The sequence below is a fragment of the Myiozetetes cayanensis genome, unplaced genomic scaffold (assembly GCF_022539395.1).
Source record: "Myiozetetes cayanensis isolate MyiCay16 unplaced genomic scaffold, myiCay2020 scf2-11, whole genome shotgun sequence".
Taxonomy (NCBI): Eukaryota; Metazoa; Chordata; class Aves; order Passeriformes; family Tyrannidae; genus Myiozetetes; species Myiozetetes cayanensis.
Genome location: NW_026087411.1, coordinates 479620 through 499896, shown reverse-complemented (window position 1 = coordinate 499896; position 20277 = coordinate 479620). Strand labels below are relative to the sequence as shown.

Genomic DNA, 20277 nt, shown 5'->3' with positions numbered 1-20277 from the left:
ATTGCCACATATTTCTTCTTCCTTAAATTTTTAATTTTTAATATTTTTCCTTTTTTTTTTTTTTTTTTTTTTTTTTCCCCTTCCCTTTCCCCTCGGGCTCTACCGAGTCTATCAAACCAGTTGTGTGGCCCTAACCTCCGTGGCCTTATATCTCCCATGCTGCCGGGCCAGTCTATCTTTGCACAATATACAGTAGACTTCAGAGAGCAGCACAATGGGGGAGGCAGGGAGGTGAGCATGTTAGAGGCGTGCATATTAACGAGCCGGAGCCAAAGGAGCCAAAGGAGCCGGGGAAAAACCGCAGAGACAGTACGGGAGGGGGGGGACGCCCTCCCTGTGCCTTCCCTCGCTTCGCCTTCCCCCCACGCCTGTTTTGGGGGCACGGCATTGATGCGGAGCGCGGAGTCAGGGAGCAGTGTCCTCCGCGTTTTGTTCGGGCTGTCACTCGCGCTCATTGTTCGGCATGTTCTACATGTTGTATCCCATATGGCCAGCTGGGCCGGGGACCCCTCACAAAACCCAAATTGTGCCCAGCTTTCAAACCCAGCATTGTTGTCTGTGAAAGGGAGGCGAATTAAAAATTCGTGCTATATCTATTCTGGAAAAAAAAAAAAAAAAAAAAGAAAGGGGGGGCGCAAGGAGAAAGAATCCGCTCTCTTCCCTCCCTCTCTCCTCTCTTTGAAGGCCAACAGAGACTCTCCTCTTCTCCCGGTCGCCGCTGACAAGTTTCTCTCTCATTTCACAGGAAATTAGCCTTCCCTCACCGCTCCCCCCCGCACAAATCGCGGGCGCATCCCCCCGCAGGAGCCCGCGGAGCTGCGCTGCGCGGCCGCGCTGCTGCGCGGAGGCCGGGGCAGAACAAGGCGGCATTGAGGGAGGGCCGGGCTGCAGCTGCCGCCTCCCTGCGCGGCCCGGCCGTACCGGCTGGCACGTCCCGCTGCCCCCCGGAGAAACGGCCCTTTCTTGTCCGAGCTCCTGGTTGTGCAAGGCGGGCCGGCCCAGGCAGGGAGGGAGGAAGAGAGAGGCAGGGTGAAATTAAAAAAAGAAAAAGGAGGGGAATAAAAGGGAAAAAAAAAAAAAAAAAAGGAAAAAATTACCTGACATGAAAAAAAAAAAAAGAAAGTAGAGGGGAAACAAAAAATGGAGGGGAAAATAAAATAAAAAAGAAAAACGAGGGGAAAAAAGGAAAAGGAAAAGTGGAAAGAGGAAAAAGCAAAGAGAAGAGGAAAAAGAAAAGACAAGAGAAAAAGAAGGAGTGGGGGAAAAAAGAAAAAGAGGGGGAAAAAAGGAATAACGAAAGAGAGAAGAAGGAAAAAACGAAGAGAAAAAAAGAAAATGGAAAGGAAAAGGAAAAATAAGAAAACGTTCAAAAAGGGAAAAAACGAAGGAAGAAAAAAGAAAATATAAAATTAAAAAAATATAAAGAAAAGGAAAGGAAAGATAACGGGGCAAAAGGGAAAACAGGGGGCAAAAAGTGAAAAAAGGGGGGAGGACCTCCCCCCAACTCCGCCACCCTCGGCGTTTCCCGCGTCCCGGGCAGAGGGGGGTCCGCAGCGCTGCGCGGGGTCCTGGCGGTGCCCCGGAGCTGAGCCGGTGGCGGAGCGGGCCCGCAGCGCAGGGATGAGGCTTCACCCGGGGGGGTCCGTCCATCGCCCCCCCCGACACCCCCTGCGAACCCCTCGACCCCCGGAGGGCACTTCTCCTCCTCCGGGGCCGTCCGTCGGGAGGGAATCTCGATTTGGGGCACAGGCGGCCGGGGAGAAGCTCAGCCCGGGCTTCAGGCCCCGCTGCCTTTCCTCTTCCCCCCCAGTTCTCCCGGTGTTCTCCTCCCACCGCCCTGTGCAGGGCCGGAGCTCCGGGGCGCCCCGATACCCCGGCGATGGGCGGGAAGCCCCTTAAGCCCGGCAATAACTTCCTCTCGTCACCTATTGACTGTTGGGCTTAGGCGCGGACCGGTGTGGATTTTTCGGGGCTGTTCAAGGAGCCGGTCAATGGGAAGCTAAGCCAATATTTACCGAGTATGAGGGCAATTCTCGGCGGTGTTTATTAAGGAGCCGGGGGGGGGGAGAGGACGGGGGGACCGCCCCCGCGACGGGGCTGGAGCGGCGAGACACGACCCTGGGCCACGTTTCGGGATATTCGCACGCGTGGCCGCGGGAGCGCGTTGCTCCCCCGCGTAACCCCCGCAAACATCATCCCCCCGCCAACCTCTCCGGAAAGGCACCACTCGAGGGGTTTCTCGCCTTAAAGGGAGGACTGTGGTTTATTTTTCATTGCTCTGCGGCCGAGGGACGGGTTTGCCGTGCCCCCCTGCCCGCGGCGAGGCCGCAGGGAGGCAGCAGAGCCCCGCGCAGCCCGGCGGAGGACGGGCCGGAGGCTCCGCTCCCCCTCCGCGCCCCCCGGGGACCGGCGAGGGGGGGACCCCGGGGGAGCCGAGGCGGTGGGCGGCGGGCAGCGCTCCCCGACATCCCTCCCCTCCCGCCGAGATGGCCGCGCGGCGGCGCTGCTGGATAAGGGACGCGCCGTCGGGGCCGCCCCTCGGCAACCACCCCCCCATCCCCCGGCTCCCCCGCGGGGAAGGGACCCTCCCCCCGCGCGGTGACACGGACGGGAGGGTGGGTGGGGAGCCCCCCGGGGGGCAGTGGACAGCCCCCCGCCTCGCCCCGCTGCGAGAGGAGCGTCTTTAGCCCCGCACCGACGGGGCCCGAGACGCCGCTTCGAAACACAGCCCAGAGCTCCCGGCGCGGAGTTATCTGCTCCCCCAAGCCTTAGGTGGGGCACGGCACCGCGCAGCAGGGACTCCTGCTGCCCACGCTGGTGGCACCGCCACCCCTCCTGCCCCCAGCAGCCCCCCAGCCCCTCGGAACGCATCTGGTGGGCAAGCAGCGCACCTCCTGTCCCTGGCAGGGTCTGGGCATGAGCAGTCACCTCTTCCACACCGTTACGAGGAGCAGCCACGACAGAAGAACAAACAAACCGGCCAGAGGATGGCACTGAATTTCAGAGAGCTGGAGGTGATGAGGCAGCGCATTCACCGCTTTCTCCCAGTTCTCCATCTCCTCTCACCCCCTCACAAAGCCAGTGCTGGCAGCTGGGGACAGCGACAGCTGCCTCCCCGCTGCTGCCGGCACGGGCGGGACACCGAGAGCCCTCGTGGTCAGAGGGAACTAGACACCTGAGCGCGACAGGTAGGTGCCTCAGCACAGCCCTTTTCTTGGAACGCTCCAGCTCCAAAATGCTCTGGGAAAGGCCAAAGGTCACCTCTGGCTGCCCTTGTTGTGCCTTTGGCAGGTCCCCCCCCACACCAGAGCCACAGGGATGCTCAGCTGAACTTTTCCCCACTCAATGATTGTTACCCAAAACAAGCTTTAAAAGAATGTCAGTACTCACATTTTGTGTCAGAGCAGCCCGTAGGACACAGCTGGAGAACGGCCATTCCCTACCTGCGGCACGACGAGCACCTTCCAAATTCCCTTTTGGACCCCAGAACAGGGATCCCCAGTTCTTCCCCAGGAAAAAATAATAATAAAAGAAACCATTTCCAGCCAGCCCCAGAAAGATTTGGTTTTCCTCACGGGCTTTGTGCTTATCTCTCCACAGGTGATGCCCCACTAAATTTTGTGCTTAATCCAGTAATCAACAAGACTTTCATCCACCATGCAGTGATGGTGAATTTACTGCACTTTTGCACAGTACTATTAATTAATGGCACTTCTGTGGAGAGTCACGGAATGGTTTGGGTTGGAAGGGACCTCAAAGACCATCCAGTGGCACAAAGGATTCCTCATTCGGGCTCCCCCCAGCTGGCCCAGGGGGGTTCACAGGAGAGACCCCCATCTTCAGCTCCCCCACAGGCAGCAATCCCTCGCTCCCATGGCTGGCACTGGTTACCCCCACCCCTGCCCCTCCCCACTACTGGAATGACCAGCAGGCTCACAGCACCTGGGATGTTCCAGGTGTAGAGAACAAGCATTTAGTTGGGGAAAAAAAAAAAAAAAAAAAAAGACCCCCACAAAAAAAGGATTTAAGCCTTCAGAGTGGGTTACAGTTTATGTGCAACATCCTTTCCTCCCACGGGCTCCACAAGTCCCACCAGCCACAGAAATGAAACTCTGTCTTAACATATTTTATTGGTTCATACAAAGGTTTGAGCAGTTGGAGTGGGGTGCGTGTGATGGTCCCTCGTTCCACTTACATATTTGGGATTTACCCTCCAGGAATCACGTCCACGCTTGCAACAGAAAACATCCAAGGTCTGCTGTAAAAACCAAAGAGCTCAGACAAACCTGCCTTGAATTGTTACAGATCCCCTTAAACAAACAGAGTCCCTTGATCCTGCACAGGGATCTGCTGCTTTCCGTGGGATTTAGCACCGTTTCAGGGAGAAAGTTATCCGTGAGATAAAAGCTGCAAGCAGAGCTGCTCAGAATAAATTGTGTCAAATCACGCTGTTGCTGCCTTAGCCTGGGTCTGGCTGAACAGGCTCAGCTATTTCAACTATTTCAGGAATAAATAAAAAAAGAAATTAAAAAAATTTTTAAAAAGTGATTGTGCCTTCTGATGTGCAGGGATGGAGCAGTTCTCCCCCCAACCCCCAGCCAGCGGGATGTGTCACAAATGTCCTGCAGGAAAGAGGTGTCTGAAGGAAAAGAATTCATCTCCAGTTGTTCAGGATTCTAAAAATAAATCCCTGGAAGTCTTCCCCAGTCGTGAGTCTTCCCAGCTGTTTTCTTACTCAGACATTATTTCCCTCCTGTTCAGTTAAAATTGTCCCATAAAAGCTTGAAAGTCACGGACTCCTAAAAAAGCTAAAACCACACATGATTCTTTACCCAAGATCAGACCACGTGATTCAGCCTCAACAATTTTTTTATAAAAATGGCCTTAAATCCTTCATATTCTCGTATCAGTCCAGTCCCTGTCCTCTGCCACATCACAGGGGAGGGCTTGGCACCACATCTCAGGGGGCAAAGCAAGTTCCCAGCCCCGTTTGGTGCAGCCCCCTCCAGGCAGAGGGTGGTGATGGGGCAGGGGCTCCCTGGGGCACGAAGCAGCTCATGTCATGCGTGGCTGATGGGTTTGCTTATTCCTCCTCCTCCCCTTTACACTTCCATGGATGGCTCCAGTGGTTCAGGAGGTCCAGTCTGTGCTGCAGCTCTCCTCCCACAGCCTACAGAGGAGCAGGAACACGATTAATTCAGAGAACGCGGCAGGAATCAGCCTGAAACACGAGCTTTCAGAGAAGCAACCCTTGAGGTTCCTTCCCCAGGCATCTTCTCAAAATCCCACAGTGGCCCCAAGAACTGAGCCAGGCCTATGGGATGATCCCAGTAGACTCCTTTTATCCTAAACAAGTGGCTTCTAACCTGGCCTCGCTCTGCCCCGGGGGTGAAACGAGGTATCACCCTCTTCGAGGTGTCTGCAGAGCTCAGCAAACACCACGGGTATCCAAGGGGGGTTGGAATTCCCACACTGCCTTCCTCCCAGCTGGAGAGAGGCAGTGCTGCTGGTCAGCCCCGTGACCACCACACTGGCAGGTGAGGAAGGGAAGGGACTCGCTGGGGAGTTCAGAGATGAGCCCAGAGTGGGGGGACACCAGCCCAGCCCTCTCCTCTTGCACAGCATACCCTGTCACCTGCCAGGCACCCACCCCTCCAGCATCTCCCACCAAACTGCCTCCTCAGCCCCCCAGACAGCTGAGGGGATGGTGGGTGCATCCACTGCCATCCACCCCACCCTAAGGGATCGTTGGCCCCACCCTGAGCACTGACACCCAGACCTGCCTGTGCTCGTAGGTGCGACACCCAAGGATTTACACCTTGGGAAAGGCAGGGCAGGGGTGCTGGCAGTGCCAGGCACCTCATCAATCTACTGCCACAGCAGCATTGCAGCCAGCATGAGTTCCAGCTAGTGCCATCCTTGCCACTGATTTCCAGAGGCAAAGGCTTTAAAGGGCAAAATAAAAACTCACACGTGGTTTACAGGGTGCTTTGTAAGTGAGGGATAAACACAGAACCTGCCTTTGATGGCCCCTCTCAGAATTAGGGAACGGCTGGGTGAAAACTCACGACAAAGGAGGATTCAGTGCTGTCATCAGTGGTGACTTTGGGTGGCAGCTGTTTGCTGAGGCTCTCAGACAGAGACTGGATTGGTCCCTCTCCAGAGAGGCCACTTAAAACTCCACATTACGGGGGAAATGGTAATGGAAACATCCCCAGCCTTTTGCATTTTGGTTCTCTTAAGGGAAGTGTTTGTGAATGAGGCACAAAATAAAACTCAACCCAGAGCCAACAAGGAGCAAACCGAGCTGCTGGGGGTGAGGAGGGAAGGAGGAATGACCACCCATTCTGTACCCAATCCCCTCCTGGTGCATCCTGTGCCGGGCACTGCCCAAGCACAGCAGCTGCAACCCCCCTTCTGATCTGAAGTCCTGGGGAAAGTAAATCAGTGAAGACAGATGGATCACAGAAGGGACCTGAAAAGACAGAGAAATGGTAGTATGGAAAGTGATTTTGCCTTATTTCTGTCCAGGACATTCAGGGTAATTTTTTCTTCTTGCCCCTTCATCTTGAACCAAGATCTTCTGGGTTTGCAACCTGTAAATAATAAAAACCTGGTTATTAAACAGCAGCCCCAGTGCTGTGTGCTCCTGTCTGACAGAAACCTGGTCAAAATTTGGGCTGTCCAAACTCACTGGGGACCACACTGGTACCAAATCAGTGACTGCCAGCTGGTCCACATGGTCACAACATCATGGTAGTGGTGTCTTCAGTGCAAGCACAAATTTTCAGAAGGGACTTGATGAAGGAAAGTATCATGGCAGTGTCACATCAGCTCTGGGAAAGTGCCTGTGACCATCCAGCTGCTTCTACACTGGTGTGTAAGGGCCCACCTCCAGTTTGTCCCAACCCCACCAAAGCCCAGAGACACCAGTTAACCTCTTTAAAGAACCCTTTTGCTTTTGGAAAACTTCGAAAATGTTTTGGGTTTTGTTTTTTGGTTTTTTGGGTTTTTCCTGGATACCCCAGCATCTGTAAAGGAATAAATCAACTCAGTGGCCTGCTTTAAGCCATCTGGCCTAACATATAATATTTTTTTTTTTTTAACCACTCTCATAAAAACAGCCTAAATTAGTGCAGACTTTCCATGTGGCTATTATGCCATTGTGGAAGTATCCAAACAAGAACCCAAGGAGTTGTACTTGGTGGTCTCGGGGGTCTTTTCCAACCTGAAGTTTAGTCCCAGTGTCAGACTCTGCTCACTCTGCACCAGGTAAAGGTAGAAAACAGCACCTGCCTGAGTTTCAGGAGGTTCCCACTCCTGCTCAGCCCCAGAGGAGCTGAAGAACTTTGCTGTTCCTCCTCCTCACTCAGTTGATGCTGAATCACCAATGCAGCCACACAGGGAGAATTCCACACTTGCCCTTCCATCAGCTCCTGCTGCTGGACACCACCAGGGACAGCGGGGACCTCTCATGTGACCCATGCAAACAGTAATTACGCTCTTAAACACTCAGTTCTGACTTTCTTCAGCTTGGTTTTAAAGGCAAACAGCAGCTTTTCTAGTCTTCATCAATTATTCATGGGCCACTCCAGATAGCCATCAAATACATAATCAAATTAAATTCACATATCTTGAGTTTTGCAACCCAAGATTTCCTGTTCCAGCCCACAGGACGCCTGCTTCTGTTTGGGTTGCCACTTAATCATTGCATAATATTTGTTTTGGCTTGGCTGTGTGTAAGAAGAGATTTATTCCATTCCATCTGGCTGCAGCGTGTTACTCAGCAGAGGATAAAAGCCACCCTTAGCTGCTCCCCTGGCTGTGTCAGTGCTGCTTTATGGACCTCTGGGAACGAACACCAGAGTGGAGGAACTAAAAATATTTCACCTACCTGGTTTGCTACGACGTTTTTCCATGTTGTCAGTCTTTGAGAAACAACGCACACCACTCCAGCCTTCTCCACCTCCTAAACTGCCTGCACAAAACCTCCCAGCTCTCAGAGACAATTGCAGTCACAGCAATCCAGGGCTTGTCTATGCCACTCCAAACCCAAAATATGATGTGCTGTGGTACAAGGGTTTCGTCTGAATTTGTTTGGGATGACTTCACCATCACTGTCAACAGAGCTCTCGGGGGGGCTCGAGATGAACAAGGATCCCATCGTGCTCCGTGTGCAGCACTCCAAGCCCATTCAGAGCCAGCGCCTGCCATCTCAGCCCGAACAAGAGCTTGGCTTGACATCCACTGCAAACGGTGCAGAGACTCACTCTGACTTCAGGAGGCACTGGATCGGGCACTCTGAGGAGGATAAGCCACGCTGGTGGAGATTGGCTTCACGTTTGCTGGCACTTGGAGGAGTAACAAGGAGTTCTGACGAGTCACAGTTGTAACAAGAGCTAAAATATCGACGAGAAACCTCGACAACAGCGTCTGCAACCGAGTGTGCAGTGAGTGGGGAGAGCAGCAGGCACAGCACCAAGCACTTCCCACAGATCTGCTGGGAACGTGCTGGGAGCAGAGAGGCTCACACACAGGGCTGGGGTTGTGGCAATTCCATCACAGCAACAGCTCCCCTGGGAGGGAAAAAAACGGAGTGGGGAGAACGCCGACCCACATCCACCTGCTGGGTGAAGCACAGAGGAGGAACCAGCCCCAGAATGCCAGAAGGAACAGAACAGGCACCCCAGTTGGTCCTGTGGGACCAGCCCCTTCCTCAGGGCCTTTGCATCTCTCCTCCAGGGCAGGTGTTGTGTCTGTGTGCAGACAGAAACCTGCCTGGAAAGCCTCTTTCCCTTGGAACGCTCGCAGGGCTCCTTCAGCCAGCACCCTATTTCCTGGTGGAGGAGAAAGGGGCAATTTACACTGCTGTTTTAAAGAAGGGAAAGCAGGAGCTGGCTCACAGAGTGACAATTGCTCGGGAGGAGTGGTTTTACTCCTCGAGTGGCATTTTAGGCACAATGGTTTACGTTTCTGATAATTCAGCGCATCGACTGCGCAACAAAAAGTCACTCAGCGATACCATTTCCAGCCTCCGAGCAGTATGGATCTTAATTGCCAAAGAGACATTTTCCTTCATATCTCTGCATCTGTACTTTGTGTGATTTCTGTCCTCGGAGCCTCGGAAAATTGCAGCTCTCTCCTGATTAAGTGCTTAATTGTGGCCAGCGCTTTTCAAAGTGTTTTCAGCCGTGAGCTGAAGTTCCACTTCAGACACGCGCCCTTATTGACTTCTCTGTCAACTCACACAATTTCCTCACTTCCAGCGTGTTCCGAAGGACGCTCGGGGGGCCTCGGCCACGTCCCTGCTCCCCAGGGGTGCAGGTGGAGAACCAGGAGCCCTGAGAGCCGGACGGTGCCCGCCAGGACAGGCTCCAGCACAATGGTTTCCTTGCAGGCCCTTTCCCAGGTGACACCAAAGGAATTTCACCATGATTTTAAGCAGATGTCCATCCAGGCCAGCAGTTCCCCAGCCAGGATCTCCCACAGCCCCCCAGAAAGTTTCCAGCTGTGGGAAAAGCCTGTGAGGTTAAAGTCTGTGGAGGTAGCAGGTGGGATCACCAGTGGTGCCACCGGCCTGTGTTCAGGCAATAGAGCTGCTTCATGGTTAATAGAATAATATTTCCATTCATTGTAGATGAGAAAAGATAATTACTTTCAGGGTTTAAGAACCAAATGTGTTGATCCAAATGTAATCTCTGTGTTTTAGCATTTGATTATTACATCAGAAACACAAATGTCAATGGGCTGCAGCAACCGAGTTATCAGAAGGAAAAACTTAAATTACAGACCAGAGGGAAGAGCAGATCCATCAAGGGACTTTTAATTTTAGTTAATTAAAAAGATATTACTTTCCAAAAGCATTTTGGGGGAGAGCTCGTGTTTCTCCTAAGTGATGCTTTTGCTGTGCCCAGAAGAACTGCCAAGCAGGACAGTGCAAACAGAAAGGAGAACTGCAGGTCATTTCCATGCCCTGGTCACCCAAATCAGAGCTGCAACCCCCAAATGGCTCATTTTCCACACTGAGGAGTGGCTAGAGATGCTTTATAGACTGAGGATGCTTTGGTGCTTCCATTCCTCATCTTTTTTTTCCACAGTCCAGTTGGCATCTTGCTCTGGCACCTCCTTTCATCCTCGCAAGCCCAGATGGGTTGTTTGTCCCTCCTGCCCTAAACCTGCTCTAATGAATCTGGCACGGGAAAGATTTCCTTTCCTACTCAGCCCACTTCAGTGCCAACCCAACACAGAACTTGCAGCAGCAGCCCCAGCCAGTGCTGGTTCAGAAGGGAAGCCCCGTCCCCCAGTCCTTGCTGAGAGCATTGAACACGGACTGGAATGCAGTGTGTAACAGTCACCACGAGAACCAATTCAAATTATTGTGATTTGCTGCTGAACAAAGCTATTGCCTTGATTTCTCAGCAAAGTTCAAGTTTGCAGCAGGCTGATTATCCCACCACCATCCCTGAAGCACCTACTGTTGTATGAAATTTTATTAAATTGCCAGCACGGGCGGCTGTTCAAAGTTTGTGGCTCGATGCGATCAATGACAGCAAAATACAGAACTAAAGGAAGGGGGAGGGAGGGGAACCCTGTTTGTTAAGGCTTTTTCTTTTCCCTTTTGAATAAAATGTCAACTCCATTATATAGATGTCAACTCCATTACTGTAATGCTCCTGTGGCAACCTCAACATGGAACTATCTGCTAATAAAACAAGTTTCTCACAGGGGGAGCGGAGGGCAAGCGACCTGCTGGAGGTTCCAATCTGGTTAAGAAAATGCCTGTTTATCCCTGTAGGCACAAATACCATTTTCATTATTCTGTTTTCCTCGTTGCCTTTGTCGTCCCAAAATAAAAACCTGCTCCTTATCCCGAGGAGCCCGCGCTGGTCACAGACCTGTTCTTGTTAGAGAAGCCAGAAAATGGGAAGAGCGATGCCTGGAGTGACAGTGGGGATGGAAAATCCGTGACAGAATAATGGGATGATTTGGGTCTGAAGGGACCTGAAAGATCATCTTGTTCAAAACAGCAGCAAAGGTGGGAAAACAGAGAAGCAGCTGCCCCAGGGTCCTGCTCCAGATGGATGTGCTGCCAAACCCTCTGAGGGGTTTTTTTTGGGTGCAAATGCCCCCCAAAAGCAGCAAGAACTGAGGACCAAGCAACCCCACAGGCAGGAGGCACCACAAGCACCACCCCAAGAGCACTTTCAGTGATGCCACCGAGTCCCTCGAGGGGTCTGACAGGCTCGTGTGTCCCTGAAATCCTCATACATTTGGGAAGAGAGGCTGGGTGTGTAAAACTGGGGGGCTTCCATTCCCCCCACAGCTCCTTTTTCAATAGAAATTGTATGTTTAAATAGACAAAAGGCTGGGGAAGCCCCTCACCCTCCCCAGGCAGGAGCTGAGAGAAGCCCAGGGAGGACAGAGCTGCTGCCATGGTCTCGGGTTTGCTGGCTGCACACATCAATAGGCACACAAAGATGAGTACATATTTAGAGAAGAATAAAGAAATCCATTCCAGAACGGGAGTTGTTTAGATAATTGATTTCCCTTGGACTTACAAGCACTAAATAACACCCACCGAGCCACATCTCCGAGATAACCTTTTCCTTCAAATCTCTCTTCCAAAGGATTGGCCTTTGACAGAGGCATCTTTCAAAGTGCAAATCCTGCAAGCTCTAAGCCAGCTCGTAGGTAAGACCTTTCTGAAAGAACGCCGTGATGATTCCTCAAGCAATTATTTTTCCTTAGTATCCTTTGCATAGAGAGAGCTAATTAACTGCCTGCCAGGTTCTGCAGATCCGCAGCGAAAAATGAAGTAGCACAAATGTCATAATTAATTAGCAGTTTAATGCTGGAATGAACACAGCAAAGGTGCTATAAATATTCAGGCGGCAGGACCTCCACACCAGCACACTCTGCTGGGCCAGCCTGCCCGGGGGCTGGGGGGCATTCCCTGCGCCAGGGGAGGGGCAGGTGGGACAGCAGGAGGAATTTCTCCGTGGAAGGGGTGATCAGGCGCTGGAAGGGGCTTGCTGGGGAGGTGGTGGAGTCCCCGTCCCTGGAGGTGTCCAAGGAACGAGCACGACCCCAGCAGTGGCCGCCAGCCACGTCCCAGCCCCTCTCCCACAGCTCCCGCCCTGGCACACAGAGCTGAAGCTGCCACACTCCTCCCACGGGCAGCACTTCCATCCCAGAGATGGAGCTCAGCAGCATGGAGAGCTGCCAGCTTCCCCACCGATCGAGGCACACAGAGCGGGGTCACACCTGAGGCAAACCCGGCATCAGACGTGAAACACGAGCTTAAAAATAAGTCAAAACTCATCAAGGTTGCCTCTTGGCAAGTGCAAACCCCCCAAAACACCCCTGAGAAGACTCTCAGCCCTACCCTTGCCCCCGAGCAGGTGTGCCCGGTGCCTCTGGGCACTGGGGAGCGTATCCCCCTTACCTGGGGCACCTCTGCACGGGGGACACCTCCACCCTGCCCTCATGACCCTGCACAGCACGATGGAACAGCCCAGGCACCGTTCCCACCCTAAAAATAAATAACCCCAGGGCTCAGGCACAATTCCCTCCTGAACAGCCCAAGGGCTCTGGAGCTGGGCAAGAAAAGAAGAGGGGGGACTTACAGGCGTCCGTGTCTCTTCCCACACCCGGCTCCCTCAGCTCCACTCCCTTCCCCATCCACCTGCAGGAGATCTTCAGGGGGAAAGAGCAAAGAGAGAAACAAAGCCCCTCTGCCAGGAGTCCATCTGGGAGCACCTCTGGCACCGGTGCCACCCGCCCGGCTTTGCCAGTCAGGGACGGCAGTGCCGCTTCCCGGGGGTGGTTTGTGCGATTTAAATGCCACCATCGCTCTGCAGAGACGACTCCATGGTGACAAACAGCTCGGGGGAGCCGTGACACCGCCGGGTCAGAGCCTGCACGGCACAGCAGCACGGGAAGGGAACAATGAGCCGGAGCAGGGACCCGGGCTGTGGAAAAAAGGACGGCCTTGAGGAGGAGAAAGCACACAGCACAGAGGAGAAGGTCCTTAACTCAAGTTTCCTCTTTTTTAACCTGATGAAATCTTTTATTAACACCATCTGGAAGAGGCCAGCACCTCTTAAACATCTGCCTGGGTGCTTTGTTCAAGTACGAAACTTCTCTTTCCCTCTGCTCTGCTGTTTTTCCAAGCGTGCCATATTTCAGCACTCCAGAAATGTGACATTTCCAGGATTTTTTTCCCCCCAAAGTGCTGACTCCTGCAGGTGAGAGCCCCAAAATAATGGCTCAGTTTTGTTCAACAGTCATGAGGGTACCACACACCATGGAGCCTGGGAACACCACTCCTCGGGATGCAGCAGCCTATTCCCAAAACTGGGAAGGCATCAGCAGGGCACTCATCCTGCTACAGCCTCACACATCCCGAAGGGAATTTCCCTGTGCAGCAGCTTTGGGTCCAGGGGAGGGTGGCTGCAGCAATAGGGGTTTCTGTGGAGGGAACCTGGGACACCCCTCCCACCACCATGTGCTTGTTTCAGAGCAGAACTCATCTTCCTTGGGGTCACATCCTTCACAAATCCAGTTTAAGCAACTCCTGCTGACTCAGTCTCACCCTGCCCTGCCCTGCCCTGTTATTCCCAGCTCTGGCCATTCAGCACTCGCTTCTCCAGGATTCAGATCACCTCCATGCCAGGCTGTCCCACAAACCAGGAGCCACAAGACGTTTCACTGCAGCCTCCTGGGCACATAAATCAGATTTAAAGGGCACCTGTGTGGCATTTCCCAGCCTGGCACAGGGTACTTTGGCAGCTGGAGCTGCTGATGGGCACCAGCAGGGCCAAGGGTAGTCGGGATCCGACTGCCGAGCACACGTATGCTCTGGGGACACTGGAATGGTCCAGCAGCACGAGGTGCCAGCCTGAAGTGCCCGATGCCCTTGCAGAAACTGCCTCCCTGTTGGTTAGGAGTGACTCCCGTGCAGCACTGGAATGATTTCTGTCCCATCAATAACTAAAGGCAGCTCTGGGACATTTCTCTGAAGCAGTGGGGGCAGTGCTGCCCACACCAGCCTGCCCCGTTCCCATCCACGCACCTCTCCATTGTCAGAAACTTTTCCCAGCCGGATCTGAGGACACAAGACACTTACCTGGGATCTCAGCAGCTGGAACCATCCCCTTCTGCAGGCAGGAGCAAAGCTGGCTTGTCCTCCCTCGGCTGCAGGAGCTGCCACCCGAGCCCAGGCGGAGCATCCATGATCTCCAGCTTTGAGGGATGACCCTTCCCAGGCACAGCCAGACCCACGCCGGGGCTGGGGGAGGCACTGCCCCAGGCTGCCAGGAGGAGGGGGCAGGCACAGCCAGCCAGAGGAACGCGTCCTTGCTCTGCAAGGCGGTGGGATGGATAATCAGGGGATTGAGGGGTGATTTCAGCCTAACACAAAGCACTTGCGTCCTGCCTGCTGAGGGTGCTGGCAAAAGGGCCAGAGGACTCTTCAGGGAAAGAGTCCCAAGGAATAAAAGGCCATTTGGCAAACAAGATATACCAGGATGTTTATTGTGAGGGTTTTATCCCAAAAAGTAGCGTGAGGAAACCCACAGGACAAGGGGGCACCCTGCCTGCTAATAACTGTCGAGGCATAAAGAGGGGCACGGGGGAGGGAACCCTGGGGCTGGACAGATGTTGGGTGCAGGGAGAACAACATCCCCCTAAACCTGACCTTCGTGTAAGTGACCCCTCCAAACCTGCAACAAGGTCTCCTGATGTGGCAATGCCCTGTGGTGGCACCGCCGGGCATTCCTGCCGGGCATTCCTGCCGGGCATTCCTGCTGCAAGCACCGACCCCGGGAGCAACAATACCTGTGCACGGCTGCTTGGGAAGTGCTTGATTTCCCTGGAAAGGGAGAGGTAGCCCTGCAGGAGGCAGGAGCCGTCCCCGTGCCACGGCAGCATCGTCCCTTCCCTGTGAGCAGCCCATTTAGTGACACTCCAAACTCCTAATTCCGGGGTTTACGTGGAAACGGTTTTGGAGTGGGCTGGAAACCCCGGGTTCCTTTTTCAATCTCGCAACGTCTTCAGAAAGCAATTCCTTAAGCCTCCGTTTCCAAGACCCTTTTAATCTCTGCAAATTATCGGTGAGAGCTGAATCGAGGCAAACTGCCCTGAGCGGCGATCGCAGCACCAGGAGAGGCTGGCGCTGATTATTTAGGAGAAACCATCGCTTTTGGTGGAGCTGCCGCGGAAATAAAATTAGCATTTATACTGGATCACTGAAGAACGCCCCACCAAAAATCAGCCTCCATCTCCGTGTCAATTGTGCCTCGCCAGGGTCAATACCTTCGCTGCCACAGGCACGGGGCTCAAATAGCAGGGACAAGTTGCGTGTGGAAATGAGCCCAAATATGTCATTATTATCAGAGAGACAAGCCAGGCTCGGAAATGACATCTGCACTCGGCAGCCTGGAATCCGGGCGGCCTTCTGCCCAACGGGGGTAATCAGGGAAAATCACTCACAAAAATTAAAACCCAACTGGTGTGGCTTCTTGGGGGTTGCCTCCCTGTTGCTGACAGTCTCCTTGCATTTCCTACCTTTTTTTATTATTGTTATTATTTTTTCTTTTAAATCTGCTTTTAAACCACTTAGCTTGGAATCCGCAGTTTGATCCTCCCAGGATAGGGAAGGATATGGTCCAGTTTTGTGTGGCACCTCCAGGTAATGGTCAATTAGGTCAAAGGAACGTGCATTCTGTAACTGAGGAGGATTTTAAGGTTGGGGTTCTCCTGTGGGACATTTGGCTCATCGGTGGGGTTTTCTTTACACACGCTCTTAAGGAAATGAAACATCTTTCCCTCCCTCAGAAAACGCAGTCCCTGAAGTTGAACTGGAACAAAGGAGTTCCTTGGGTCTCTGCCACAGCCAAACAGCAAAAGGAAAAACCAGCTCAGTCCTTCACTTCAGTGGAGACCAAGTGTTCAGTCCTGACCCTGCCAGAAGGCTCCCTCCCAGGGAAGTTTGGGAAGTGGTGAAAGCCTTCACTGCACTGCTGCAGTTTTTATCCAGAACACCCCATTCCTGATGTGGTATAAAATTCTGGGGTGTTTCTAGCGCAAAAGAGCCGTGAGGGATTTTGTTGGCTGCATTTCCACCGGCTCCCCCCGGGCTGTGCTTCCCCTTGGGCCCTGTGAGGGGATGAGTGGCCTCTGCCCCCGGGATGGGGGTGAGGGGTGCCCTGGGGGCTCAGTGCCCAAGGGACCTGCTGCAGTCCTGTCGCTGCATTGCTCCTCATCCCAGCTCCACTGACAGGAGTTTGGCTGTCGTGTGAAGATCCTTTTCCCTTCGCTCCCCCCCTTCCTGGGCAGCTGTCCCAGGGCAGGCTCATTGTATTGCACTCCCTGGGCACAAGGTCCCCAGTTCCAAAAGCAGAGGCTGCAGGTGCTGGCACTGTGCCCACTGTGCCCTCACGAGCCACCTCTCCTGTGCAGATCCCAAAATCCCAGTTTAGGGGGCCGGTCTGACGTAAACAGGGCCAATCCCACTCAGCCTTTTACCTTATTTCTGTCTAGTTTGTCACCAAAGCAGCAGGGAGGCCATGGTGAGATCCCAAAGTTCCTCCCTGCCCCAGTGGCTTGCAGGGAATCATCCCTACATCACCAGGAGCAGCCTCTCCCCCACCCCCGAGAGAGGAGCAGGGACACCACACTCTGCTTCTTCAGCTTCTTCATCCATCCATCCATCCATCCATCCATCCATCCATCCATCCACCCACCCACCCACCTCCCGGGGGTCTCACTGCACAGGGCTGGGGGTGCTTCAGGGCCCCTGCTTTGCCAGGTTGACCCCAGGGCTCTCTCCCTTGCAGGGCTGGGTGGGGTCCCCCCTCTCCTCCTGCCAGGCCAGGGGGGCTCAGGCCTGCTCCCCAATCTGGGGGGAGATGCCACCCGCCCTGACAACAAAGGGCACCGCTATGTCCGGGGAGGGTGGAGATTTCATCAGCTCCTTCCTGGAGTGGGAGCCCCAGAAAGGAAGGGACCTGCTCTAAAAGGGATGGAAAACTCCAGGAAAAAATTGAAAAAAAATATGAGTACTACTGTCAGCCTTCTGAGGAAGACTCTGGGGAAGTAAAAGCTGAGCTCAGAGAGCAGCTGCTGACAGAAGTGCCCAGGTTGGTGGGCACTGGGGGCTCTGCTGTGGTCCCCAACCCCAGGGACAGCAGCCAGAGCTGTGTCTCCTCCCCGGGAGTGCCCTGAGGGGCAGGGGTCCCATCAGTGGGTCACCTCTGGGGCAGGGGGGGCAGCAGCCCCTGTGCTGCTCCCACAGCAATGTCGAGGGGTAACAATTTCAATTTTTTTTTTTTTTTTCTTAAAGCAGGGAACAGGAAAACAGGCACAGGGGAAAAGGATGCAGGTGCCAGGAATTCTGCCCCAACTGTGGGAAAATTGCAGCTAAATAAAACTGATGGGAGCAGCGGATTTAGACATCAGTACATGGAGAATGGGGACTTGTTTAACTCCTGCCCCTCATCGGGATCTGAGGGGGAAGAACAAACTTCAAGAAGCAGAACTGTCCTTGCTCTGATCTGCTGTCTTTGATTTTTCATAATCTCCCAAGATCTGCAGGTGCTTTGCCTCCAAAGGGATCAGGGAAAGGATCGGATTTGAGAGGGGAAGGGAAGGGTCAGTCCGGAGGGGACCTTGGGGACAAGGGAGATGGCCGGAGGGAGCAAACCCCAGGATCAACCCGGGAGCGGGTGCCCGCCCGGGAGGGAGGAGCAGGTGCTGCTGCTCTCACGACACGAGGTTTGATCTGCCTGCCGATCAAGCGCAGCCCCGCGGTCCCCCTGCCCGGGCCGGGCGCGGTGGGTGCGCGCACACAGCTCATCTATCCGCGCACGGACGAGTGGGGATCCGGCCGCCCCGTCGCGGCAGTGCCCGGCCCGGGGGGCCGAGCAGGTTTGGCCGCAGGGTTGTGCCGCGTCCTCTCAGCCCGTCAGAGACCCCCCCTTCAGCCTCCCCTGCCCGCCGGGAGCGGCAGGAACGGGCAGGAGCCCCCGCAGCCGCTGCCCCCGACGGGAGCGGGGTCCCGCCGAGGGAGCCCCCGCAGCCGCCCCCCGGGGCGGGAGGGATGCGTCCCGCACCCGGCCCGGCCCCTGCCCGCGGGCTCAGGCTGACCCGGGGGAGGGTTTCGTTGTCGCAAAACCAACGAACGAACGAACAACGACCGAGAAAAACCCCAAAATACAACGACAAACGAAGCATCAGCCCTAAAGGGGCTCCGGGGCTGCGGGGGGTCCCCGCCTGCTCCGCACCCCGCGGCAGCGCTTCCGAGGGGCTGGGGCCGGGCGGGAGCCGCGCACCCCCGGGAAGAGGGGAAAGGGTGTCCCGGCTCCCACCGTCGGGGCCGGGTTCGCAGTCGTCGCGCTGCCCAGGGACGGCTTGCCCGGGGGTCGCCGCGCACCGCGGGCCGGGGTCGGGACGAGGGGCCGGGGGAACGGGCAGGTACTTACGGGCGAGGGCGGTGGGGCCGCTCGGAGCCGCTCCGGCGCTGCCCCGGGGCGGCCGGGCTTAAGAGCCGTCGGGCGGGCGCAGGACAATGGCCGGGAGGAGGGGGCCGGGGCCGGGGGCGGCGGGAGGCAGGGAGGGCCGGGGCCGCCGCCGCCGCTCCGCCCCCGCGTCTGGCGTAAACCCGGCTCCGGGCTAAAAGAACCGGCGAGCTACCGGCGCCCGGGGCTGGTGGCCGCCGCTGACGGCTCGCCGGTGCCGGCGGCAGCGCCCGGCCCGGCCAGGCCCGCCCCGTCGCGTCCCGCCCCGCCGCGCCATGTCGCTGAGCCCCAAGCACACGACGCCCTTCTCGGTCACCGACATCCTGAGCCCGATGGAGGAGAGCTACAAGAAGTTCGGCGGCATGGACGGGGCGGGCGGGCTGGGCGCGCCCCTCGGGCCCTACCGCCAGGCGCCCGTGCCCCCGCGGCCGCCGCCGTCCGCAGCACGTCCCCGCGGGGGCGGCCGCCTACCACATGCCCCACGGCGTCTCGCAGTTCCCGCACGGCGCCGTCGGGGGCTACTGCAACGGCGGGCTGGGCAACGTGGGCGAGCTGCCCGCCTACCCCGAGGGCATGCAGGGCGGCGCGGCGGCAGGGCGGCGGCTGGTACGGGGCCGGCGGAGACCCCGCTACTCCAGCAGTAAGTGCGGGCGCGGGGCGGTGCGGGGGGCGCGGGGGCGGGCGGGGGAAGCGGCGGCCCTGACGGGCGGCTGCCGGCACTGAGCAGCCTCTCCCGCTCAGTCTCCAGGTTCATGGGCCCGTCGGCCGGGATGAACGTGGCCGGGATGGGCGGCCTGAGCGGCATCGCCGAGGGCGCCAAGGCCATCGTGCCGCTCCACGCGGCCCCGCGGAGGAAGAGGAGGGTGCTCTTCTCCCAGGCGCAGGTCTACGAGCTGGAGCGGCGCTTCAAGCAGCAGAAGTACCTGTCGGCACCGGAGCGGGAGCACCTGGCCAGCCTGATCCACCTCACCCCGACCCAGGTGAAGATCTGGTTCCAGAACCACCGCTACAAGATGAAGCGCCAGGCCAAGGACAAGGCGGCCGCCCAGCAGTTGCACCCCGACGGCGGCGGCCTCTGCCAGCAGCCCTCGCCGCGCCGCGTGGCCGTGCCGGTGCTGGTGAAGGACGGCAAACCCTGCCCGCCGCCGGGCAGCGGCACCCCGGGCCCCGGGCAGGCCGCCCCCGCGCCCCCCGCCGCCGCCCCCGCCGCGCACCCGCACCCCGGCTCGCTGGGGCAGGCGGCCGACCTGGAGGAGCTGTCGCCCAGCCCGCCGGCGCTGCACGGCCCCGTGCCCGCCCTCGCCCCCCTGGACTCGGCCGGCGTCGACTACAACGGCGGCATGGTCAGCCCCAACCTGCTCTACGGCAGGACGTGGTAATCGGTGTGTCCCGTGTGTCCCCCCGCGACCCCCGGCCCTCCGAGACCGGACCCTCCGGCCCAGCGCCTGCGGGGACCCCGACGGACGCCCGTGGGCCCCCGCGCTCCCCTTCCTCCGGCCCCTTCTCGTCCTTCCTTCTGTTTTTTTTAAAGCCTCTCCGGTTTTTTGGATAAACGGCCCCGACGGCAGCTCCGCGGCGGGGCCGAGTGCGCGTCCACGCGTGGGCTGCGGGCGTGAGCGCGGCGCTGCCCGCCTGTGTGTGTGTGAATGTGTGAGTGTGCGAGGGGTGTGTGTACACGTGTATGCCTGGAGGGTCTGTGTGCACGCGTGTTCGTGGATCCGTGTCCCGTCCGTACCGCCGCATCCCGCCCGGGAGAGCC

At 56.4% G+C, this 20277-nt stretch overlaps 1 protein-coding gene across 1 annotated transcript; it reads left to right on the top strand.

The window, feature by feature from the left end:
* The first annotated feature begins 18793 nt into the window (after positions 1-18793).
* On the top strand, positions 18794-19897 carry NKX2-4 (NK2 homeobox 4). Its single transcript, XM_050315797.1, is given in 4 exon segments — positions 18794-18951; positions 18953-19158; positions 19260-19723; positions 19757-19897. Coding segments are annotated over 4 exon segments (969 nt in total).
* Positions 19898-20277: the final 380 nt, after the last annotated feature.